We start from the raw sequence: 27,420 nt of genomic DNA on the forward strand, positions 1-27,420 counted from the left end.
TTTCTGAAGGTTTGTCAAAGCTGAAATTTTCTGAGGCATTAAAGAAATCTTGCACCCTTGGTTGCTTTCTTCCTTCTGTTTCTGTTCTTAGTTAACTCCTGCACCTCTGACTGGGGTATTTCCAGACTCCACAGCTCCTTGCTTATACTGTGATATCCCCAGCAAACGACATTCTGCCTAACTAGGCCTGCTGTCTGTCTCTCCTCAGAAACAGTACATAGTGTAATTGCCACAGTTAAGTTACCACACGTCTTTCCAAACAAGAATATTTAATTCTTAAGGTAAAATTGTAACAGAGAAAACATATTAAAAACAATAAAAGAACCTACACACGTTAATAAGGTTACCAGAGATCACCCCCTCACTCAAAACACAGGCTCTGGCCGATGAACTGTCCTTCAGACTCCACCCCCAAACTTACAGGGCCAAAGGATGCCAAATTCCTTCCAACCCTTCCCAAAGGATTGGGCCCCCCCTTAAAAATCACCTCATAAATCCTCACAGTAAAAATGTTCAGATACCCAGATAAAGTTCAGCGGATTCTTCCTACAATGCCCTGAAAAAATTGTGCAGCTCTAGGTGATTTAAATCCTGTACCCTGTACCTCATATGATGAGATCATGTTTTTGTCTCCCTGCACACACACATAGTACGGCTGAGCATGAAGGCTATTGTGCTTGGTCTAGCCCTGTGGCTCCCAACCTGCGGCCCAATCAGCACAATGCTGCGGCCCATGTGACATCCTCAAGGCCATACAGGTAATATTGGATGTGACCCACAATGGTAAATAGGTCTAACCCATGGCCCACTGGTCTAGCGCACGGCTGTTCAACCTGGGGGTCATGAACAGGCATCATGGGATCTCCAGCATGTTGCCCTTTCCATATTGATAAATGGGATGAGGGTCCAACAATGGAAAACCACTGGCCTCGCCCATCATTAAATGAGAATAAGATTACCAAAATATGCATGTCACGCACTGCAGTCAGTGACCTCCATTAATTATTATTTACGTTCGTTAACTAATAGCAGACATTTCAAAGTTACAATAGAGCTGGACACCTGCTGTTCAAATTCAGCTCTGAACTGGAATCTTTCCCTTTTTTTCCATTCAGAAAAGAACAGGCCAATTCAATCTCAGCCTGAGCCAGTACATACTCAGGGTGGAGTCCTTTTTAGTTTTCCTGGAATGGACAGTGCCCAGTCACTGCCAGTTTAAGGTGGATACTGACCACTGAAACCCATGTCTGTAGAACAGTGGAAAGTCAGATAATTAGAGGTGGGTGGGACTGACTGCTTTAGGAATCCCACACAACCAAGGGGAAGATATTTTTAATTGAGCAAAGGGAGAGGCTCCTGGAGCAAAAGGAACCTTTGACTGAGATCTCTGAAACAATAAGAGTGGAACAGAGTTCTGCAGCCTATATAGTGAGGAAGGATGCTGAGGATATTAGCCTGGAACTCAGGTGACCAGGGCTCAAGTCCCTATTCTGCCACAGACTTCCTAGGAGACCTTGGACCAGTCACTGAGTCTCTCCATGTCTCAGTTTCCCCATCTGCAAAATGGAAACAACAGTACTTCTCGCCTACCTTGATGGGGAATTGCAAGGATAAATGCATTAGTATCTGAGTGCCTCCCAATCTTATTTTATAGTAATGCAGGCCATAAAAGTACCCAATATAGATCATTCTAGTCTCAGGCATGACCCATTCTTTAGGCATTAAACAGTTTTCTTCACTACAGAAAGATATGCCAAAAACAGACAGCAAGGAAAACTTAGTCATATTGCTGAGGAGCTCCAGATTGGCAGACATCAAATACTGTAGCTGACCAATAAAGCCACTCAGGATACTATCTGGTACTGCCATTGTTTTGTCCACAGCACAGGAAACGTTTGGGTTTTCAAAAAAAATGTCATCATTCACACAAGAGTCTCGTCTAATCCAGCTCAAAGAAAATTCCTCTCCGCCTCACCACTGAGTTTCATCACATTGTCTAATGTATTTATGTTTAACGACATTGTTCATTTTTTAATACAAATATTTGCAAAAAATAAAGTTCTCAAAACACTTTATAAAAGGTGGGCTTTTATTAACAACTCCATTCTAGAAACGGAGAAATTAAGGCACACAGAGGTTCAGCAACTAATCCAAAATTCCATCATGAGCAAGTGGCAAATTAGGAATAAAGTCCTGGGCCCTGGACTCCAAGTCATGTACTCTACTACCCCGCCTATCTTCATGACCCATGAGCTGTTTTGCTTAAGACAGTTCCTGAAATCTAGAAACATTTGTGTATAAGGCATCAGCTTGGTGGTGAGAGTACAAATATGATGTATCCATTCACACTATAGCAGGTGATTTCATTACACTATTTAAAATAAACTGGGACTTAGCATACCACAACTTAATTCCTAAATGATAGAGGGGGAGATTTTTTTTCCCCCAGGGAATGGAGGTAGCAGAGGATAAGAAGGGGCAACAAGGAAGCTGGTGGAAGGAAGGGAGGCTCCTGAAGTCTTCAATGCGTCAACTATGGGGGAAAACAACATCCTTTGCTTCCCCTCCCCAAATCAACCTGTCATGGATTTTATGTTTGAGAGAGAATGAATTACCTAACCACTTCCAACCCTCGCAATTGGAATCTTCTCCATTTAATCAGCAGCCACCTGACAATTCAACAAGGTATCTAGATCTAGACCCACACACACATCTATTGCTTTTGCTACCACAACCTATATACTATACCAACCAGAGCTTTTGCTAAGCATCTATACATACAAACACACACCACACAAAGTATCTACAAGTCACCACAAAATTAGATGTTAGCCTCTGTGCCATGCAGTCCCTTGGGCCAGCTTAATTACATTTTACTTCATTTTGCAAAATCAGAGCCATATTTGAATCACCTACCAAATGTCCAATATAGTTCATCAGAACAGCCTCACACTTTCATGCTTTGTCAAGGGCAATTTTTAGCTAAGATTCATTTGCTCAGACCCATCTGAAGTTACTACTTTTAACGACATGATGATCTTGTGTCAGGGATAGGGATGGGTGCACCCTCCAATGCAGCTCATTTAAAATCCCTCCTTGTTTTTCATTCAAATGTTTTGTAGTGCCTAGAGCTAAGGTTAGTCACTTTTAGAAATAAATGTGAATGAATGAATAAATACATTTCATACAAGATACCCATCAATGTGTTCATTTAATACCATAGCTCTGTTTAAATGATAGTCAACACATCATTCTCCCACATAGAAAAAAATAACTTATGGGACAAAAAGCTTCACAAGCTTCCTCATAGGATTATGCCATCAGATTTCCATGCTTGTCACTGATGACAGTTACACATGAAGCCTCCTTTAAAGATGATTCCACAATATACCTGAATTTCAAGCAAAAGTTAATACAGCTTGAGGGGGTACTAAATGTATAGCCAAGAGACCATACTCAGCAAGATGGGGGAGGGGGTTATTGTACTGCCATATGACCCCTTTCTGCATGGGCAGTGGAAGAGCTATGTGCAGACAGGCTCTTAATGTGCAGAGGAGATCACAGCCCTGAAAAATAAACCAAACACCCAGTGGAGGTGACCACTTAAACTCAGCAAAAAGAACAGGAGTACTTATGGCACCTTAGAGACTAACAAATTTATTTGAGCATAAGCTTTCGTGAGCTACAGCTCACTTCATCGGAAGCTTATGCTCAAATAAATTTGTTAGTCTCTAAAGTGCCACAAGTACTCCTGTTTTTTTTGCGGATGCAGACTAACACGGCTGCTACTCTGAAACCTCTTAAACTCCCTAAATCTGATTACGTGAATACACATCTGGCTCAATACACAAATCCAGCCACAAGTGGATGTTTGCAATGACTTGTGGCACCAAACAGATCTAGCAGAAGCAAAGCAGATTTCTCAAAGATGGAAGTTTAAACCTCTCTCTCTCTCTGCTTCCAATCATATCTCCTCTACTCCACTGACTTACTACATCAGAGTCCTTTGTTTACTTTTGCCCATCTCAGTGCAAATAAATTTTTCACTTCGCTGGCAACTTGAATTATTTCAGGTGGAACTGAAAATTTTTTAAAAAAATTTCAGTAAAACAAAACATCAGAAAAAAATCACTTGGAGTCAAAATGAAAATTTAAATTTAAATTTCACATTTTTATATGAAATTTTAAAAAATTTTAACAGCAATTTTGAAAAGAAAAATATGAAACCTTTTGTTTAAACAAACGTCAACATGTTTCATTGTGACATTTTGCATATTTATTTTTAGATTGAATTGAAACAATTCAGCAAAATTGACAAGAATTCTCAACATGTATTGTCAGTGCTGCCCAATCTGCATCTTTTGCCGAAAAACACTTTGGCTAAAAAGATTTGTCCAGCTCTACTTATGCATTTATTCACAAAAATAAGTCATCAGTACTGATTAGAAAACAGCAATTTACAATGTCTTTTTAAAATGACAGTAGTAATATCTTCCATTTGAAAATGTCAGTTTTGACTAGGTTGACAGAATCATGATGATTTTATTCAGGATTTTTGAAAACCAGAGGTCACTGTCCATATAGTATCTAATTACCACAGTGATTGGCACTAATATTACTTACACTTACACACACACACACACCCTATTGGCCTACATTTTCTAAAGTGACTTTGGATGCTTCAGTTTTTGGGTGCCCAACTTGTTAAAGGGGCCTGATTTTCAGAAAGTGCTGAGTACGCACCTTCTGAAAATTGGAGTCTTTAATGTGTCTCAAGTTCAACTTTCAAAAGTTGAGGAACCCAAAGTCACAAGTTCCTTTGAAAAAGTAGGTCCTTTCATTAGATTAGTTTGATATTACTCTTACTTTTATCCTACTTGGTTTTCAAAGATCATTTGTAACTGGGACATGATACAATTTTTTTAAGGTTTCAGAGTAGCAGCCGTGTTAGTCTGTATTCGCAAAAAGAAAAGGAGTACTAGTGGCACCTTAGAGACTAACCAATTTATTTGAGCATAAGCTTTCATTAATTTGGTTAATTTTTTTTAAGTTACACTGCCATTCCTAAAGGCTATTCAGCAGGATTTGATCACTGAAACTGACATAGTAGATCTGAAACACAGCCCCATTTATCAGCTGAGATCACCCTAACTTCAAATCTTTGTCTTCCTCAATTAAGAGATTCAACATCTGGAGGGCACATGGGAAGGGACTGTTAAACTAGCTCTTTTTTCCCCATCCAAATTGCAGCAGAAAACAAGTCAGGAAAATTCTCGAAATGTTTTTTTCTTTCTGTGCTTCATAATCTGTATATCTAGCTATTTTAATACTGATCTGACACTGCATCCCAGCGCCCCCGGGTTAGACCTGACCTTCTCATGTTAAATGCAGGTTTTAAAAAAGTGTAACTTGATAAGCGATTCAGTTTTCAGCCACGCTGTATGTGAAAGAGCTCTCTACTATGCAACTAACTCCCACTTTATATCTGCAAGAGTACAATATGCACATATTGGCCATGCAAAGCCTCTTTACAAAAATATTTCTAAACAACATTGGAGTTAATTCAATTTTTTTAAATTAACTTTTCAAAGTAAAATGCACCTATCTGAATACTGCATATCCATAAATTCAAGCGCTAAAGGCCAAATGGTAGATCAAGTCAAAACACACATTTATGTGTCGCAAAGAACGTATCTTTGAATATTTTAGCTAACTTTTAGTTCAATGCCTTTTTAGTTCAATGCCAAAGTTTAGCTAACTTTTAGTTCAATGTCTTTCAACTCAGGGGCCTGCAGATTTGAGCACCATGAAAACTTCAGAAGCATATCATCATTATTATTAGTCAGAAGGAAACGTAATGCATGACAATGCATTGCTGAATATATAGTTTTGATAAAGTTTCCAGTAGGTTAAAACCAGATCTGACAATCCATTGTTAAATGCCTAGAATGCTGAGAAGCTTCCAGATAAAACAAGTGTTTTACATTGAATTACCTGCCATTTATCATGAGAGTATAACTCTATGAAGATGTTTTTAAAGGATCTTAGCTTTCTAAAGAAAGAGTATTTGAAAACTAAGAAGCTTCTCTTATTCCCAGTGAGGCTAATGAAAAAAGTCCGTTTGCACTGAATGGGAGAAGGATTGGGCCATACCAATATATGGCTACATGTGACTTTTGCTGAAGGAAGTCCCACCATTGTCTAACCAATGCAGCATGGGTAGGGATAACAATTGTGGGGAGCAAACAGTGGCTGCCAGTGTTCTCTACACCACAGAGGCGATATGGTGCTGCTCCTCCAGCAGGTGCAGCACAGAACGCACAGTCCAAGGGGAGAGAGGATGCAGCAGCTTTAAGTGATCTTTGCACCTTCCCAATCCCTGGCTGCTTTGAGGGCTGAAGATCCCCCGGCATAACTTAGACAGCTCTGAAGTTGTGTCTAAATTACAGCCTCCCTGGAATCTCCTGACAGGGCTGCCACTGGCAGCCTCACTTCAGACACACCCCTCAACTCCTAGGGCTTGTTAGTGGGTTTGCAGAAAGCAGCCTTACAGCGGTCTTCTGTGCTGCCTGTGAAAAGGTGAAAATCCTCCCCTGGCAGGAACCAGGGCTTTTAGAGCCCCTTTTCACCATTCCATCTCTTTTACACAGCATGAAGGGGCTGGAATTGGGGGGGGCGGGGTGTAAAGAATCTCACCCCCATGTTACCTAAAGTCACTCAGAGCAGGTCTACAAAACATGGTAGAGCTGCCGTGATACTAGCAAAAGAAAGAAGGAAAGACAGACCTTAGTATGGACAAATGTCTCTCCAGCAGCATACACAAAAAGAAAAGGAGTACTTGTGGCACCTTAGAGACTAACCAATTTATTTGAGCATGAGATTTCGTGAGCTACAGCTCACTTCATTGGATGCATACTGTGGAAACTGCAGAAGACATTATATACACAGAGACCATGAAACAGTACCTCCTCCCACCCCACTCTCCTGCTGGTAATAGCTTATCTAAAGTGATCATCAAGTTGGGCCATTTCCAGCACAAATCCAGGTTTTCTCACCCTCTGCTCCCCCCCCCCCCCCCCGACTCACTCTCCTGCTGGTAATAGCCCATCCAAAGTGACCACTCTCTTTAAAATGTGTATGATAATCAAGGTGGGCCATTTCCAGCACAAATCCAGGTTCTCAACCCCCCACCCCCCTCCAAAAACCACACACACAAACTCACTCTCCTGCTGGTAATAGCTTATCCAAAGTGACCACTCTCCTCACAATGTGTATGAAAATCAAGGTGGGCCATTTCCAGCACAAATCCAGGTTTTCTCACACTCTCCCCCCCCACACACAAACTCACTCTCCTACTGGTAATAGCTCATCCAAACTGACCACTCTCCTTACAATGTGCATGATAATCAAGGTGAGCCATTTCCAGCATAAATCCAAGTTTAACCAGAACGTCGGGGGGGGGGGGGGGGGAGTAGAAAAAAACAAGGGGAAATAGGCTACCTTGCATAATGACTTAGCCACTCCCAGTCTCTATTTAAGCCTAAATTAATAGTATCCAATTTGCAAATGAATTCCAATTCAGCAGTTTCTCGCTGGAGTCTGGATTTGAAGTTTTTTTGTTGTAAGATAGCGACCTTCATGTCTGTGATTGCGTGACCAGAGAGATTGAAGTGTTCTCCGACTGGTTTATGAATGTTATAATTCTTGACATCTGATTTGTGTCCATTTATTCTTTTACGTAGAGACTGTCCAGTTTGACCAATTTGGGTATTGTAGTTGTAAGAATGCTTGATAGAGATCTTGTAGGTGTTTGTCTCTGTCTGAGGGGTTGGAGCAAATGCGTTCTTACAACTACAATACCCACCTGCAGAAGTGAAGAAACAGATTGATAGAGCCAGAAGAGTTCCCAGAAGTCACCTACTACAGGACAGGCCTAATAAAGAAAATAACAGAACGCCACTAGCCGTCACCTTCAGCCCCCAACTAAAACCCCTCCAACACATTATTAAGGATCTACAACCTATCCTGAAGGATGACCCAACACTCTCACAAATCTTGGGAGACAGGCCAGTCCTTGCCTACAGACAGCCCCCCAACCTGAAGCAAATACTCACCAGCAACCACATACCACACAACAGAACCACTAACCCAGGAACCTATCCTTGCAACAAAGCCCGTTGCCAGCTGTGCCCACATATCTATTCAGGGGACACCATCAAAGGGCCTAATAACATCAGCCACACTATCAGAGGCTCGTTCACTTGCACATCCACCAATGTGATATATGCCATCATGTGCCAGCAATGCCCCTCTGCCATGTACATTGGTCAAACTGGACAGTCTCTACGTAAAAGAATAAATGGACACAAATCAGATGTCAAGAATTATAACATTCATAAACCAGTCGGAGAACACTTCAATCTCTCTGGTCACGCAATCACAGACATGAAGGTCGCTATCTTACAACAAAAAAACTTCAAATCCAGACTCCAGCGAGAAACTGCTGAATTGGAATTCATTTGCAAATTGGATACTATTAATTTAGGCTTAAATAGAGACTGGGAGTGGCTAAGTCATTATGCAAGGTAGCCTATTTCCCCTTGTTTTTTTCTAGCCCCCCCCCCCCCCCCCGATGTTCGGGTTAAACTTGGATTTATGCTGGAAATGGCCCACCTTGATTATCATGCACATTGTAGGGAGAGTGGTCACTTTGGATGAGCTATTGCCAGCAGGAGAGTGAGTTTGTGTGTATATGGGGGTAGAGGGGTGAGAAAACCTGGATTTGTGCTGGAAATGGCCCACCTTGATTATCATACACATTTTAAAGAGAGTGGTCACTTTGGATGGGCTATTACCAGCAGGAGAGTGAGTTTGGGGGCGGGGGGTGAGAAAACCTGGATTTGTGCTGGAAATGGCCCAACTTGATGATCACTTTAGATAAGCTATTACCAGCAGGAGAGTGGGGTGGGAGGAGGTATTGTTTATTGGAGGTCTCTGTGTATATAATGTCTTCTGCAGTTTCCACAGCATGCATCCGATTAAGTGAGCTGTAGCTCACGAAAGCTCATGCTCAAATAAATTGATTAGTCTCTAAGGTGCCACAAGTACTCCTTTTCTTTTTGCGAATACAGACTAACACGGCTGTTACTCTGAAACCAGCAGCATACACTTACCCAGCACAACCTAAAATCTGAATTGAAGTAATGGAATGATTTAGGCAAAATGACAAGCTTTGACAACAGTAACACTTCCAGATTGGCGATCACTTCATATGTTTAATTCTGTTGCCAATTCAGAATAGATAACACATCTCTCTCGTTTACTTTGAACAGAGTCATGGAGAAGTGGGGCGCTGGGGGGGGGGGGAAACCATCAAGGCCTGACCTGATTTCTCTGAGCTATCTTCTTTCCCTTCTTCCAGCGGAGAATGGGCTTGAGAGCAGGTAGTTCCTTCTCTTCCTTTCCCATCACATGTTCCCCCAGACTGTATGCTGCTTCAAACACAATTGGGGATATCACATCTTTGACTCGTCTCTGTAAAAGGAAATGAACAAGAGAATTATTTGCCTGTGACCATCTCAGTAAAAGCATATGTGCACAGGTAAGTAGCAAGAAAGAGAACAGCACATTCAGAACTTATATTAAGATGATGCTGGGAAAGGTAGCTGGCATCTACAGGCAACCCATTCTTTTCATTGCCAAAAATTAATTGATACATTCTACCAGAACTAGGTGGAGGATCAAAACAGTTATAGCGCCATGAAATAGGGCTTCATGGGCTAAATCCTTGTTCTACTGAAGTTTGCTACTCACTTCAATGGAATCAAAATTTGCACTTAAGAAAATACATAAATCAGGCCATTTGGGTGGAACCTAAGGACCTGACGTTAAGAATGAAACATATGGAACCAAACCATACATTTTGTGATATTCAGGGGCTTTCAGATCCAGGGTTTTGGGTCTGCGTCATCTCTATTTAAAACCTGTCAGATGCAGAGGCAGCACATCTGTAATGCTGACCCCTCCCACCAGAAAGAGAAAACTTTGTTTTGGCCATGTTGGGAAAATAAGTGGACAGACAGGGCTACAAATGTGAAGGCTTCTCAAGTGCAGTGGTGGAAATTTCATCTTTCACACAATGCCCTGAAATCGACCTTAGCCTGGCTGAAACACCACCTCTGGAAAGAGAGAGAGGGGGTGATTCAATTTCCTTAACCACTGAGTTCTTGGCTTTACTACAAAAAAGACTTGCCAGTTGTATTAAACTGTGCCACGCTACTTATGTTTGGAGGGGACAGCGCCTTAATATGGATTGCTTTCCCTTCGGCATTAAACCAAGGCTACCAAATTCCCGCCCCCACCCCTTGACACTACATACGGAGCCTGAATTCTGTTTTCTGTGAAAAGGTAGGATTAAAGGTTCTTTACCATACTATTTAATATAGTTTTCGGAAACCAGACTTCTGAATATCTGTATGTAGAGAAACGGCGAACATCCCAGATTTTCATAGCCAAATATTTCTCTTGAATGTTTAATTAAAATATTAGTTATGAATTTGATGCATATGAAACTGAGGAAATAAATACACTCCCTTGAGCACATGTAAGCAAAGCTTAGAGACAGGCCAAGCTTCCAGTCCTGACCAGCAAGTGGTAAGAGGTCTTTTCTGAATCGGGGCTGCCAATAATGACAAATGATGTAGCTCTGTGACGCGATTAGCTCTCCAGAGGTGAAGCGCCAGTGCGCTAACCCAGCATTCCAAGTAGCCTATTCAACATCTGTTTCAAGGCAAGCATTAGTGTTTTGCAAATCCTTTGACTGGAACCCAGAAACCTCCTAAAAATCACCTCTGAGTTTAGATTCTAGCCAAGCTCACAAAATATCAGTTCATATCCACAACCATTAGGGACCCGGGTGGATGGGCATTTATACAACCTATTCTACTGTACATCCAAACCTCCAATAAGATCTGCAATGGTTGGTCCACTACCAATCCCTACAAGTATCCCCTGCAGAGTCAGGTTACAGTAACCTAAACTGAGGCTGTAAGCTCTTTGAGGCAGGGACCATTCCTTTACTTTCTCTGTAGATCACCATGAATGCCGATGGTGCTATACTGTATACAAAATGTTAAATAATAAGACTGCCAAAACCTGCATGGCTAATGGAGTTCTAATAAATACCACATATATAATATCTCTTAAAACAATATTGCATGAACATGCAGGCACACTGTATACACATTTAAGAAAGTAAAAGGAGACTATACGGAATAAATCCATATTGTAACAGCAAAACACAAATTCCCAGCCAAATCACCAATCTTACTAAATTGTACCCAACCACCTATGTAAACATACACCAATTAACAGCACAGGTAATGGGATAAAACCTATATTTCTTCCAGCCCTACTAATACAATATGGCAAAATCAAGTTCTTAATGACTACAAAACATTAACATGAACCTTGAGGGTCCAATCCAATGCCCTTTGAAGTCACTGGAAATATTTCTGTTGACTTAAGTGGATGTTGAAGTGTGCCCTTATTGTTCATTGAGGTCTCTTTCTGCTTTCTTTCAGTGATGAAATTGTGACTTCCAGCAGCTAGATTAATTATGTGTGGATATTCCCTCAGCACAGCCCCGGGGAAATACATTTCACATACCCACTTGTCTTTAATTAAAGCTGATAGAGTGAATCCTGCCCAGCTATTAATTACACCACCTGTTCTGCTCTTTCTACTCATATTCTTACAGAGACACTAAAAAGATCTCCTAGAGGATACTTCCATTTAAAACACAGCAAGAAAGCAATTCTCTCTTCAGATTCCACATGTATTTTTCTAGGACATAACTACATAATGATGCTTTGAAAAATGTGACCAAGTACATTAGAAAGATTACTGTTCTTGGATTTAATCTCACTTTGCTCCTTCACTTTGGTACAGCTGAACATTTCATTCCTGGCACTTGAATCATACACGCATGGCACACACCCCAGGTTCCCATTAAGCCCCAAGTGATTCCGATTTCTAAAGGAAACTTGGAAATTTTGATGACAGGTTCGAGGAAAATGCTCCAAAGCCCTTAAATCAAATCAGCTTCATTTTTGTTACTCTTTTAATCACTTCTACAGCTCTACTTTCAATTATTTGTTAACAAAAATCAGGGCCACAAGCAGCTCTGTGGCTTTACCATTTTTCACGACGACACATCTATGCTGAGAAAGTATCAAAAGGCACGGCCATTTTTGCAACTTGAAAAGCACTGCTGACAAATCACAGCCTCTAAAAAAAATCCAAAAAGTTTCAGTGGACATCAAAACCACAGTGATAAACAGGGCTTCAGCTGTGTAACTGGGATTAGGAGAAGCAGCAGCAGAAATAACTAGGACTTCTGTTTGTTGGTGTTTATTAATTTAATTTTTCAGGGTTTATTTCTGAGTTGTGTGTAGATGTCCAAAAAATGGGGGAGCTCAGTCTTTGTTTATACTGTAATGAGCAATGTATACTATAGCATGTATTACAGTATATGTGGCAATGAGTAATCTCTTTGTAATGTTCCTTAGTGTGCTTTAACATAGTACTCTTTCAAACAGCACTGCATTAAAGCACACTAGGGAATGTGTTTTTGTGCACACGAGTGTATATGAACCAATTAATGTGCAACATGTCAGTGTGCTTTAGAAATCACAACCCCATATCCACATTACTGCTCTGTATAGACAAATAACCACTTTCGTTGTTTATTGGACAAACACCAATTTCATTGTTTTAAAATCAGTGGGGTTTTATCAGTGTTTATCGGTTAAAAACTTAATCGCAATCACAAGTCCTATAGTTAAGGATACTTAGCGCATACATGCACACACAAAACCACCTGGAATCCTGGGTAAATATGGATGTGGCTAGCCCATGCTGAAGCCAACACTACCGTGGTTTTACTGCTACTTGTACCCAAGATAGCTAGATTAAAGCTAGCTCGGGTATGTCTATGTGACCTTCCATAATACACCATGATTGCAGTATAGACATACCCACAGTTAGACTGTAAACTTTTGGGGCCAAGGACAATCTCTTCATTATATGTATGTACAGTGCCAAGCACAATGGGGTCCTGGCACGACTACTAATAGCTCTTCATTTCTCTGCTTACTGATACAGCACTGAATATTTAAAGCTCTATACAAAAATAATCTAGTAAACCCTAAAAACAAAGCTAGCTCACTATCATTAGCCATATTTGTGGATGGGGCAAGAGAGAGGTGAACTGATTTGCCCAAGATCACACAGCAAATTCAGATTAAAAAATCCCAAACCCCAGCTTTTGCTCTTTCCTGCAAGCCTGACTGCCTCCTCTGTGGAAATCCCCATATTTGGATAAAGAGGAGTTTCAGTTAGACTGGGTGTGGACAAGCAGTGTTCTACAGCATATTGTATGGAGCACATGGATTTATTCCTAGTACGCATTAGCTCACCGATGAGAACTTTGGACTTCAAAGAAGCAGAGCCTGGGTTTTCAAAGCATCTAGGAATGTAGCAAGGCTGCCTACGTAGTTTCAAAACAACATTATGTTACTGAAAGCTCATACTAACGAAAAGCAGACTGCTCTTTCCTCTCCCAAAACAGCTACCTCAGGGAAATATAAAAATGGTGAGATAAGATCTGAAATCTGGCACTACCATATATCTCTACATTATTTTTTCTGGTTTAGCAGAAGAAAGCAAGTGAATTACACACACACACACACACACACACCTCCCTCATTTTCATAGCTGAAACTTTTGTTGGCTTCAATACATCATTTGTATGGGGAAAGTCACTAACAAGCTGGAATGCAAGTGCAGCTAGATGATCACACTGTGACTGTGAACACAGGACTTTTGATTTCAACACATTCCCCAGTAGCTGTAATTTCATTAATATATTTTTTAAAACTCCCTCTCTACGGCAGCAGGTGGTGGCTAGAAGGAATTACTCTTTCTGAGCCTTTCACATGCACAGCCTGACACCTCAGGCAGCATAAATAAAGGAACACACTCCACTTTCTGCAGAAACACTGCCTTCTATTGCATCCGCTTCCTTCTCAAAACTAAAGTCACTGCCACAAAAAGCACACATATATCGACATCCCAGACAAATCCACATGGGACAGGCCACAGTTTTATTTAAAGAACAGGATTTATACTCTCACAATCAGATAATTCATGGTAAGAGCAGTTGCCAAGGCATATATTTCCAATTTCTTTTAGCTCACTGCCACAGTACAATTAGGGGATTGTATATGAGACTAATCAATCGTCTTAGCTAATCCACACTCTGTTAGACCCACTCCTCCCTAACATGAAAGTCTTCAGCAGGAGTGCAGGAGAACATCAAATTCCATTTTTAAATTATGACCCGTGGGCTGGGGTATAAATGTACCATTATATACCTCCCCCCAATCTACAAGAGGACTCCCACAACAATCAAGGATAGAATATGACTCTTATATAATAAAAAAATAATTTTGTTAAAATTAAGTCACTTTCAACATGACTGTGAGGGAAAAATATATTCACTGTTAGGAGCACTGCTATTTCTGCCTTTTGTTTCTCTTCCTTCCTCAAGTCCTTTCTAAGTTTCTTTCCCCTTTCCCTGTTTTTGTGATGCTCCAGGCTCTCTTCCTTCTGCATTTCCTTCCCTGCAACAACTCCCAATTTCCTCCTGTGGCCTTCATACCTTCCCCAAACCTGTAGATCCCACGAGAATTTTTGCTTGCTGCCCGCTTCTGAAAAATGCCCTTTTGATTTAGGTGCCTAAATAAGGACTTAAGAGCCTAATTTTAAAACACAATTCTGAAATGTTTATTTGCCCTTTATTTCTAAACAAGCACCTATTCCAGGATCTAGACACTTTTACCCGTTTCAAACATGCAAAACAATACTTTCAATACAAATATAGGAAATAATGTAATGGCCATGGTATAACGTACAATGCCATTGTGTTAATGTCCACCTACCGCAGTAGCCATAAATCCATAATTAACCCACATGTAACTACTACTACTACTAAGGCCTACATTCACTTCCTCCCCAAATGCAAACCTATAAAGGCCATAGTCCACCAATTTCATTATTCTATATAAAGAAACTAGCAATTGCATATTTTAATGAATATTTTATGAATATGCATATTCGTATTTGCAAAAATGATATCATACTGCATAGCTCTAAAATAAAGCATTGCACTAAATGTTCTCACATTACATCTGATCATTTATGATAATTTATAATGAATGATCATTACCATTCAGCCTGCCCCAAAATTCTTTATATCCAGATAAGCCATTTGGGACCTAAACCTGTTCCAATTACTAAATTCAGTGGAGCAAAAGAATAAATGTTTATTCCTCCTTCAAGCAGCTGGTTAAATAAAATGAATAAATGGTTAAAAAACTTGGTTGCCCTGGTGAATGCAACACTCCCCATGGCTGTGTATGACCAGGGGCATGTCACTCAGTGCCAAGCCCCATCTTAAACCCTTGGCATGTCACTCACTCCCAGGAGCTTTTACTTTGATACTTACACGCATCCTAGTGAGGAGGGCTTTAAACTAGGTTCACCGGGGGAAGGAGACCAAAGCCCTGAAGTAAGTGGGAAAGCGGGATACCGGGAGGAAGCACAGGCAGGAATGTCTGTGAGGGGAGGGCTCCTGCCTCATACTGAGAATGAGGGGCGATCAGCAGGTTATCTCAAGTGCTTATATACGAATGCACAAAGCCTTGGAAACAAGCAGGGAGAACTGGAGGTCCTGGTGATGTCAAGGAATTATGATGTGATTGGAATAACAGAGACTTGGTGGGATAACTCACATGACTGGAGTACTGTCATGGATGGTTATAAACTGTTCAGGAAGGACAGGCAGGGCAGAAAAGGTGGGGGAGTAGCACTGTATGTAAGGGAGCAGTATGACTGCTCAGAGCTCCGGTACGAAACTGCAGAAAAACCTGAGTGTCTCTGGATTAAGTTTAGAAGTGTGTGCAACAAGAGTGATGTAGTGGTGGGAGTCTGCTATAGACCACCAGACCAGGGGGATGAGGTAGATGAGGCTTTCTTCCGGCAGCTCACGGAAGCTACTGGATCGCATGCCCTGATTCTTATGGGTGACTTTAATTTTCCTGATATCTGCTGGGAGAGCAATACAGCGGTGCATAGACAATCCAGGAAGTTTTTGGAAAGCGTAGGGGACAATTTCCTGGCGCAAGTGCTCGAGGAGCCAACTAGGGGGGGCGCTTTTCTTGACCTGCTGCTCACAAACCGGGTAGAATTAGTGGGGGAAGCAAAAGTGGATGGGAATCTGGGGGGCAGTGACCATGAGTTGGTTGAGTTCAGGATCCTGACACAGGGAAGAAAGGTAAGCAGCACGATACGGACCCTGGACTTCAGGAAAGCAGACTTCGACTCCCTCAGGGAACAGATGGCCAGGATCCCCTGGGGGACTAACTTGAAGGGGAAAGGAGTCCAGGAGAGCTGGCTGTATTTCAAGGAATCCCTGTTGAGGTTACAGGGACAAACCATCCCGATGAGTCGAAAGAATAGTAAATATGGCAGGCGACCAGCTTGGCTTAATGGTGAAATCTTAGCGGATCTTAAACATAAAAAAGAAGCTTACAAGAAGTGGAAGGTTGGACATATGACCAGGGAAGAGTATAAAAATATTGCTAGGGCATGTAGGAATGTTATCAGGAGGGCCAAATCGCACCTGGAGCTGCAGCTAGCCAGAGATGTCAAGAGTAACAAGAAGGGTTTCTTCAGGTATGTTGGCAACAAGAAGAAAGCCAAGGAATGTGTGGGCCCCTTACTGAATGAGGGAGGCAAACTAGTGACAGAGGATGTGGAAAAAGCTAATGTACTCAATGCTTTTTTTGCCTCTGTTTTCACTAACAAGGTCAGCTCCCAGACTGCTACGCTGGGCATCACAAAATGGGGAAGAGATGGCCAGCCCTCTGTGGAGATAGAGGTGGTTAGGGACTTTTTAGAAAAGCTGGACGTGCACAAGTCCATGGGGCCGGACGAGTTGCATCCGAGAGTGCTGAAGGAACTGGCGGCTGTGATTGCAGAGCCATTGGCCATTATCTTTGAAAACTCGTGGCGAACCGGGGAAGTCCCGGATGACTGGAAAAAGGCTAATGTAGTGCCAATCTTTAAAAAAGGGAAGAAGGAGGATCCTGGGAACTACAGGCCAGTCAGCCTCACTTCAGTCCCTGGAAAAATCATGGAGCAGGTCCTCAAAGAATCAATCCTGAAGCACTTACATGAGAGGAAAGTGATCAGGAACAGCCAGCATGGATTCACCAAGGGAAGGTCATGCCTGACTAATCTAATCGCCTTCTATGATGAGATTACTGGTTCTGTGGATGAAGGGAAAGCAGTGGATGTATTGTTTCTTGACTTTAGCAAAGCTTTTGACACGGTCTCCCACAGTATTCTTGTCAGCAAGTTAAGGAAGTATGGGCTGGATGAATGCACTACAAGGTGGGTAGAAAGCTGGCTAGATTGTCGGGCTCAACGGGTAGTGATCAATGGCTCCATGTCTAGTTGGCAGCCGGTATCAAGTGGTGTGCCCCAAGGGTCGGTCCTGGGGCCGGTTTTGTTCAATATCTTCATAAATGATCTGGAGGATGGTGTGGATTGCACTCTCAGCAAATTTGCGGATGATACTAAACTGGGAGGAGTGGTAGATACGCTGGAGGGGAGGGATAGGATACAGAAGGACCTAGACAAATTGGAGGATTGGGCCAAAAGAAATCTGATGAGGTTCAATAAGGATAAGTGCAGGGTCCTGCACTTAGGACGGAAGAACCCAATGCACAGCTACAGACTAGGGACCGAATGGCTAGGCAGCAGTTCTGCGGAAAAGGACCTAGGGGTGACAGTGGACGAGAAGCTGGATATGAGTCAGCAGTGTGCCCTTGTTGCCAAGAAGGCCAATGGCATTTTGGGATGTATAAGTAGGGGCATAGCGAGCAGATCGAGGGACGTGATCGTTCCCCTCTATTCGACATTGGTGAGGCCTCATCTGGAGTACTGTGTCCAGTTTTGGGCCCCACACTTCAAGAAGGATGTGGATAAATTGGAGAGAGTCCAGCGAAGGGCAACAAAAATGATTAGGGGTCTGGAACATATGAGTTATGAGGAGAGGCTGAGGGAGCTGGGATTGTTTAGCCTGCAGAAGAGAAGAATGAGGGGGGATTTGATAGCTGTTTTCAACTACCTGAAAGGGGGTTCCAAAGAGGATGGCTCTAGACTGTTCTCAATGGTATCAGATGACAGAACGAGGAGTAATGGTCTCAAGTTACAGTGGGGGAGGTTTAGATTGGATATTAGGAAAAACTTTTTCACTAAGAGGGTAGTGAAACACTGGAATGCGTTACCTAGGGAGGTGGTAGAATCTCCTTCCTTAGAGGTTTTTAAGGTCAGGCTTGACAAAGCCCTGGCTGGGATGATTTAACTGGGAATTGGTCCTGCTTTGAGCAGGGGGTTGGACTAGATGACCTTCTGGGGTCCCTTCCAACCCTTATATTCTATGATTCTATGATTCTATGATACAAGTCTCTGCTCCCCACAATCTATCCATTCCACTCTCCTGGGCCACCTCCCTTATCTACTAACCAGTTTTCCCTCCCACTTCCACCTGACCTATTTGATGCCAGTCTGTAACACCAGTCTAGGTGCCCTGGCCCTCTCCCTACAGTATTTTCTTTTTGAAAAATGGAATTCTAGGATGCTAGCTCCAGCTTTGTGGTATCTATACTGCTGTGCCTCCCACTCTCAGGTTCAAGAGGCCACTTAGATGCCCAGCAGAGGACACCTGAAATCAGGCCTCTCTCAAACAAATGGAAGATGTAATACAGGTTTACACACATTCCCCAGAAAAGATGTGGTCTTCATTGTCACTGTAAGCTGTTCTTTTCATATAGTGTACAGTAGACACAGGCATAGCAAGCAGAAACAAAAGACATACTGCTCCAAGGGTGAAGCAGAACTTAAAAGCCTAATATAGTAGGCTAAATCACATTTAGTGTACTTTTGGCTACTTTGTGTGTAATTAATAGCATCTGAATTCAATCAAGAGGCCTAAAGTCCCAATAATAATCACTTCTGTTTTCTTTTAGGATCTTGTGATGCTTAACAAAGTCAAAGTACACAAACATTTCTTTGTTGCCTCACTTTAATCATAATACATACTGTGAAGAATTCTGAAGTTTAAAATAGCAAATGAAAAGTGAACTTATCAGAATCATATCCCCAAAAGCTGTTCAGAGTTGCAGTTTGGAAAAGCAGAATGCTTCCTATTCTCTTCCCAGAATGTGGAATTCTTTCACACAGATGTTTCCATCAGGGAAGCAATTCATCCTCATAAATGTGGGTATTGGCATCATTGGAAAAAAAAGGAGAAATTGAAAGAATCTTGTATTACACATACAACTGAAACCAAAGGGTAACATCATAAGCCCTGGGCCATGTCACACTTTGGAAGAAAAAGTACATGGAGAGTTGAGAAGTTCTGAGTAGAGCTGGCTGGAAAATGGAAATCCTTTCCTGTGAAAAATGTTAGGCTTGCGGGGGGGGGGGTAGGGGGGGAAGCAGGGGAGAGGGGGAGTCAGTCATCCCAAACACAGGACAAAATGGCAAAAATGCACAGGAAGGGCTTTCAAGAAAAAAATCTGATTTGGAAGAACCAAAACAGAATTGTTTGGCTTCCCAGCTGCCCACCAGAAAGGCTCTTGTCACTTTCACCCTCTCTGGCCCCAAGGAGCTCTGGTAGCTGGAGAGTAGAGAGCCCAGGTGCTCAGCCTTCCTGCCTCCTTCCCAACTCTGGGAACTGGAGAGGCAGACAGCTGGGATGCTGGGCACTCTGTCCGGGGAGACAGAGTGTCAAGGCTCTCTGCCTTGGCAGAAGTCCAGGACAGCTTTTGTCAGTCTCACTGGCAAGAAGTTAAATTGACTAGAGCCTGCCAGGCAAGCAGCCAGGGAGGAAATTTTCAGTTTTGCAAACAAAGCATTTTTCATCAGAGTATCACTTTGATGAAAAATTTCAACCGGCTCTAGTTCTGAGTTCTAATCCCAGCTGCGTTATATAGACTTACTCCGTGAACTTGGGCAAGTCGCTTCACCCCTTTGCCTCAGATTCCCAATCAGCTAATTGGGGATGATAATTACAATAATTACATACTTCCCTCCCAGTAGAGAGGAAGAGTTAGTTATTGTTATAACATGTAAAACATTCCTAATACTTGGCGATTGCATATCTCTGAAAGTTCTTAAAGCATGATCAATAAGGAGAAAACTCAGTGAGCCAAATATGCCCCAAATGTAACTCTGCTGACGTCAATGCAGGTCGATTTTGGGTTTTAGTGACTATCATGTTTTGCTAGTAGTGCATTCATTCTGACTTTTATTTTACAGTTCATTATTGAAGACTTCGTGATTAAAACCTGGTTGCCGCTCGCTTCGATGTTCCCACCTGTAATGTTCTCACTTGTAATTTCTTTGTTCCCACCTGTAATTTCTTTGAATGCCAGGTCTCTTCAGTGCCCAAATTTCTTTTCAGCAAGTTTTTTGTCATCCATACCTTTTTCCCATTTTGTAGCCCACTTGGTGAGAGACTGCTTCTTTTTTAAAAAAATAAATAAGGTAGCAAGGAAAGGGCACATTTCCTGACCCCGAAGTTTTGAAACTTTTCAGTCTTTTCTGGAGAAGCTGCCTTTCAGAGCTCCAGCTGGTTTTGGTAGCAATGCCAGGTTCATTGTACAGTTTACCCTCTCGTACCTACGTAGAGCAGAGATGGGGACACAGACAGATCCTTTGTTCCATTGGTTCTGTATGAGAGTCCAAAAGGTAATAAGCACTTGTCAAAATCAGGCCTGAACTTGGGAAAAATATAAAGGAAGAGACTCCAGGAATGAACACATAGTACAATGATTTATTTTAAACCTTTCTTAAGCTTTCACAAATTCTAATTAGGGCCGGAAGCCTCTGTTGAGATAAGACAATTAAATCAGAATCTGCCTGTGTTAACACGTATACTTACCTTTTCAGGAGAAGTTACCACATTTAATATACTGCTAATAAAAGATTCTCTATAGACCCACCAATCTCTCTTTATATAGTATATCTTTAATGTTGTTTAAAAATAAATATCAAATGCTGTATTACACAGCTATTTATATTCTAACTACATATCTCTTTGTAAACTACCTTTCCTACCAAAAAACTGATGAAATATATAATCTACAGAAACAGTCCTGATTATACAAAGCCAATAACAATGAGTCTCCCATCCTTGGCTCTTCAGTCATTCTGTATGATGACAGATTTGGTACATGATCAGGATGTATAATGCAAACAGTACTGTTTTCCAAAATAGCATAGCAACCTTTAGTGTTAATACACTGCCTGGTCTCTGTCTTGCTCTCTGCCTATATTTATATGTATATTGAATGAGTCATTACAAATAGAGACACATATCCAGCAGGTCACTGGACTGAGATACGGTAAACTCAGTAGATTAAACCCACATGGGCCGAGCAAGATCAATCTTCCCAGTTTGCAACATGTGAAAAACATGAGTTCATAATTTTTGGAGGCAGTCTACTTATCCAAACACTGATACTACAAATGTTCCAGAGATAGTCTGAGGTAGACAAAGATATGGCTGAAATCTGAAAAAAAGGCAAAAATCTAGACTGCTAGGAAACACAACTAAAGCACATAAAAAGTATTTTGAATACAGCTTTACTTTAAAATAAGACCGAGATCTGGATCCTTGACAACACCCAGCTGATGACCTCTACAACACCGCTGTGTTAAAAAGCCTCCCATCAATACTGCTTTACTGAAAACACATGTACAGGGCAAATATAAGGGTTCTGTTTAATCCCGATGTCATAAATAAAACAGCTGAATGAAAAAAAAAAGTTTTACATAGCTCTGAGTCAGGAATAAGAGCCAGGAGAACAATCTACAAGACAAGAGGATATGCATGGGTGAAGAGATGGCAACCATGACATCTTCACGAATCCTATTTTAATTCAGTTTAGCGGCTGACAATAAAAACCCTTAGAAATCTTATACAGAAAGCCATGTGCAAAGAAAGAGTTTATTGATGAAGCTTGTTTCTATGGAAGTAATTGAGATAAAGAGAGTTATCATCCCCCATTGGCATGCTACCAAAAGGAAGAAAGATTATTTTTTGAAATTACCACTATTGAAATGATCTACATGCAAAAATATTGCTCCTTCATTCAGCAATGGGAGTACAAAAACCTAACAAACTCTGGAATGGAGGTGAGTGGGGAGAGAGATATCATGTGTCTCTTCTTCCACTATTAAATGGAGATGGGGGATATTTGTTATCCTATTTTATTTTGGTAATGGAATTTAAAAAATATATAGATAGAGGTTGATAGTACAAGGATCTTTCTGCCGTTTATGTTTTAAAAGCCATTGCAGTTGCCCATGAGAGCTATTTCTATGCCAAATATAAACATTCAAACCCCACCTGTGTGGTACAGCTGTCCACAAAAAGACGAAATATTCTCTCTCTCTTTTTTTTTTTATAATAGTTACAATTTATTATTCAATCTCCTCTCATCCGAAAATGGCTGTGCTTCCCCTGCCGTCAAACTATATGCAAGAAAATCAGCTTTGGTTAGAAAATAAACCCAAAAGGTGAAATTTTTTTGAAAGTTCTGAATTATTAGATCTAAATGAATAGTAAGGAAAAAATATTCATGAACATTTCAGCAGATTAGAAATCAATTTTCATGTTCACGATGTGAAAAGGTTTGCTCACACTAAATGTGCATGGATAACAAATTTCAAGTCCGTAGCCAACGTCTACTTAGCCAACTTCCTGATTTTCCCAGTCAATTTGCCCAAGAAGAATATTTCTCTGCAGCAGATCACCATGGTGTGCCAGCAAAAGTGCCACTTTGCAACAGTGAAGCTGTGAACGGGGTTCTTATATTAGGACTGTCCCTTGGATTTTGCACAGCGTCTAAAATCAATCCTGCTTCCCTTGTTCACTGTGTGCTGATGCCCAGTAAAAGGCAGATAAAAATAGAGCAATTCTACATCATGCAACAAAGCAACAATCCGACAAAATGTTCCCCAGACTACAAAGTCAGAGCCCTGATGAATGGCTCTCATAGGGATCCAGCTACACCATCTCAACTAGGGCTGGGAACACACATTCACACCACAGTGACTGTGTGCCCGTCACTGTGGTGAACGCTGACAGTAAACTAGAGACCAATCAACTGAAAACAAAATAGCCTGGGTATATACGAACTATTGTTCTACACAAGAAACTTTATAAACACAGCACAAGAACTGACCAGAGCCATGACAACGAGTAAGAGAAACTGTACGCTTACAGTCATGCCACAATTATTAATTTGTTTGTGACAATGACTGCAGTGAACAGTGATAAAAAAACTGGAGACTAGTATATTCAAAAAATAACTTTGTTAGATATATGAAAATATTGCTGTACAACAAATATAGTGCCCATGGGGAAAACCTTAGGCCAAAGACCGCAAAGCCCTAGGCCAAAGACCCATTGCTAACCTGTTAAATGGGATTTAAAAGGTATGGGATTGGACCCTTCACACATAGAACCATGAAAAACCTCTGGACAGAGCTTTGGTTCAGAGCTATAAAATTAGGCACACGAAAACCCTGCTGCGGACTACACACCCCACTTTGTTTCAATGCACTCAGAGTATTCATTTTAAATCTGTCTCCAGCCCATTGCATAGACTACTAGTGATATCTACTAGTGATGTTTCAGGCAAGGCCTGACCCAAGTGGCCAAAAAAGGAAAAAAGTTTAAAATCTCTTCAAGTTTGCCTAAACCAGCCAACCTGGCTTCTATCTCTACAAACTACTCTCCCATCTCCAGAGAGAATCAAAAGCCCAGTTACATGATCATGACTCCCCCCTCCGTGTTAGTTGCACTCAACCAATCAAAGAAGAGAAGCAACATATCAAGTTACCCTATCATCAATAGCAGACACAGGCAGTAATCCAAATTCTCAGCCCATCTATAGGCTGAAATTTGGGCGGACGAAGTATTTGAATAAATTTAGAACAATGAAGCAATTCATAAAAATTAAAGCCTGTCAGCAGACAAGGCAGCATTTGTCAGGAATGTGCTTCCTACAAACAGTTTGTTCATTTTATGAGCAAATGATAATAGGTTAAAGTGCAAACTGCCTTAAAGACTTAACCGTGGAGATCCCACCTAGAAACTCACAATATACATACTTCAGTTCCAGAATTATGAAAGGCTGTGCTTGTAAGAAGGATGTGTTAATTCTGAGGCTGCATTTTGACCATAGTGATAAATGCATGCTGTTAAAATTGGATTGGGAAGGGAGTCTGATTGTTTAGATGTGATTTTTAGAAGGCCTGGATATTTAAAGTGTACAGCATATCTAGAACAATGATGATAGATCTAATCACGTCATACATAATTAAATGCTCAAAGCTAAATGAAACCTTATTAGGGGAAAACAGTGCAAATATACAGTGGGCTCCTTCTATCCTCAGTGTGAGGTACTGAGCTTTGCACCTCCACTATGAACTCCTCGTTCTCTTACATTGTGGTTTTAGTATGTGCCTGTGACCCAGGACAGTGGAGAGGAGGGCAAATCATCTAGCATTTGAAATGACTAATCTCTAAAGTGACAATCCTCATTCACTATTTTGTAATCTTACCTGCCAGGTAATCACGCTGGGAGGAGAAATGTAAATCAGATCCAAAGGAAATGTATCTGTAGTGCATGGTGTAGAACATTCTGCACAGATTACTACAAGGATTAGGTACTGTACATAGTTTAGTCCCTGTATACTGATCAACACCTCATCAACATTCTACACTACTACGCCTGCCTCCTTTTGACTTCCATTCTGCTTCTGTTTCCTAACTGTCGCAAGAGTCACATCATCTTGTTTTTCTCACTACAGCCTCTTAATTCTATCATATGCTTCAAACCAACACAAAATCTAAATGAAAATAGAGCACTGTTAAAACAAATCAAAATACCTTTTGGAAACTTTATGAACCATCTAACATTTAAGTCCTGCAAAGCCTCAGAGTAAAATCCTGGCCGCGCTGAAGTCAAAGGAAGTTTTGCCATTGACTTCAAAAGGGTTAAGATATTTTCTTTAGTTCGCAGGACTGCTCTCTGTACACCACAAAGGGACAATCATGAAGAGAGACATCCTGTAATATTCTCTTGCTCCAAAGTCTTATAACGGGAATAGTCAGACTGAGTTTTTGAGATGTTTGGGCTAGGAGGACATAGTATGATATGACAAAGAGCAATTGGTTCAAAAAGTTGAAGGGAACAGGAAGAATGGGTGTTTCTCAGTGGGAACAGGAAAAAACAAAACAGCTTTCCCTTAAAATTCCACTGACTTTAAAAATAAATCAGACAGAAACTTCCACAAATAAGCACTAATAAAAGTCACACTATTTTATCAGACCAGAGTGTAACTCTAGAAGGCTGTAATCCTGTAGAGTGAAATGGTACTATAAAATTACTGTACCATTATTACCGAAATAAGGTATTCTAGGTAATGATGCTGCTCCTTTTCCAATGTACACATTTAAACTGAAATTTGGTTGTTTTGGGTACTTATGCACAACCCAGTGAAACAGGGATTCTCATCATAGAAACATTGTCTCATGGACATGTCCTCTCTCATTTATGGACTCATAACGTCCCTGCGATAATAATTATTTACACAGAAAAGTAAAAAGCAGTTAATTTCCTTTAAAGTAATCTGGTGGCTAGAATGCTTTTAGAGTAGGTGAGTCCTCAGAAGATTTAAGAGGGAGCGGGCATGACCTATGCTAAATCATTGGTCTGTTTTGTGGTGTAGTGATAAAAAAAGAAATGGGTAACCTAACCTAGCCTAAACTCCCATATTCTCCAAATGAGAAGTCTAAAAATGTTTATAGATATCTAGAGAAAGAAAAAAAGAAAAGAAAAAAAAGCTTTGCAGAAAGCTTTGATGGACAAATTGCTGACACAAACAGAGTTTTAATGAACTGGTGATGGATCACTAATGCATGGCAAACTCAAACCAAGATTTATTTAAAGTTTTCTCAGGGTTCACATCAAACGTGCAAGGCTATCACAGGGTCAGCGGTTTCCTGAGCCCTTCCTGATCACTCCCTCATGGCCAGAGGTCATTCTGCAGCACCCTGCCTCTGTTTCCCATTCTTGAGGGCCCCTTAACCATTGCACACACACATTTCTCTCTGGGTTACCACCACCCCTTCCTGGGGCTGGTTTAATAGCAAAAATAGTTCTTAACAGCCCTAAGGGCCAAAAATAAAGTCAGTCACCACACAAAAGCCCCTGCTTAGCTCTGGTGTCTTCGTTCACAGCCAGAGCTCTTCTTCTGTCCCAATCTATTCTCACAGCCAGTCCTCTCAGCTCTTCCTAGCTGGAGCTCAGCCTTCTGGCACTGGCATTGAGTGCTTAGTATTTTCTCCCCGTGAAGGTACTTATACATCATAATCCAGTCACCACTCAACCTTCTTTTTGAGAAGCTAAACAAATTAAACATTTCAAGTCTTTCACTGTAGGGCATTTTTCCAGCCCTCAAATTATTTGTGGCTTTTCTCTACACCCTACCCAATTATTCAATATTCTTTTTAAAAATGTGGACCACATAACCGTACATAATATTCCAGCGTTGGTCTCACAATGCTGTATACAAAGGTCACCTCCCCACCTCTACTCTCCACTTCACTGTTTATACATCCAAGTAATACACTAGACCTTTTTACCACAGTATCACACTGGGAGGTCATGTTGAGTTGCTTGTCCACTATGATCCCTATACCCTTTTCAGAGACTCTGCTTGCCAGGATACAGTTCCCTATTCTGTAGGTTTGACCTGCATTCCTTGGTCCCAGATGTCCTTGAATTTGGCTATATTAAGACACATTTTGTTTGAATGGGCTCAGTTTATAAGCAATCCAAATCAGTATGTATGACTGCTCTGTCCTCCTCATTATTTATCACTCTCCTAATCTTTGTTTCGTCCACAAATGTTATCAGCTCTGATTTTATATTTACTTCCAGATCCTTGATGAAAATGTTGAATAGCATGGGGACTAGTACTGATCCATGCGGAACTCCTGTAGAAACACCCCCACATTCAATGACAATTCCCCACTGGAAACTACTTTTTTGAGATGTCAGACAGTTATTAATCAATCTGTTTAATGGGTGCTTTATTGATATTGCATAGTGTTAACTTTTAATCTGAATGTCATGCAGTACTAAGTCAAAGTATATTATTACATCTATGCAGTTACCTTTATTAAATTTGTAATCTCAAAGAATGAAA

General features: G+C 41.1%; 1 protein-coding gene across 3 annotated transcripts in view; it reads right to left on the reverse strand.

Annotated features, from left to right (window-relative positions):
- The window catches only part of ITGA9 (integrin subunit alpha 9), a 310,728-nt gene that overhangs the window by 138,485 nt on the left and 144,823 nt on the right, over window positions 1–27,420 (reverse strand). For all 3 annotated transcript variants that reach the window (XM_048839011.2, XM_048839010.2, XM_048839009.2), the window contains exon 16: window positions 9,385–9,534. In XM_048839011.2, the coding sequence (XP_048694968.1) occupies window positions 9,385–9,534 (150 nt within the window). The remainder of the gene's footprint in view (window positions 1–9,384; window positions 9,535–27,420) is intronic.

The sequence above is a fragment of the Caretta caretta genome, chromosome 2, assembly GCF_965140235.1.
Source record: "Caretta caretta isolate rCarCar2 chromosome 2, rCarCar1.hap1, whole genome shotgun sequence".
In the NCBI taxonomy this organism is placed as follows: domain Eukaryota; kingdom Metazoa; phylum Chordata; order Testudines; family Cheloniidae; genus Caretta; species Caretta caretta.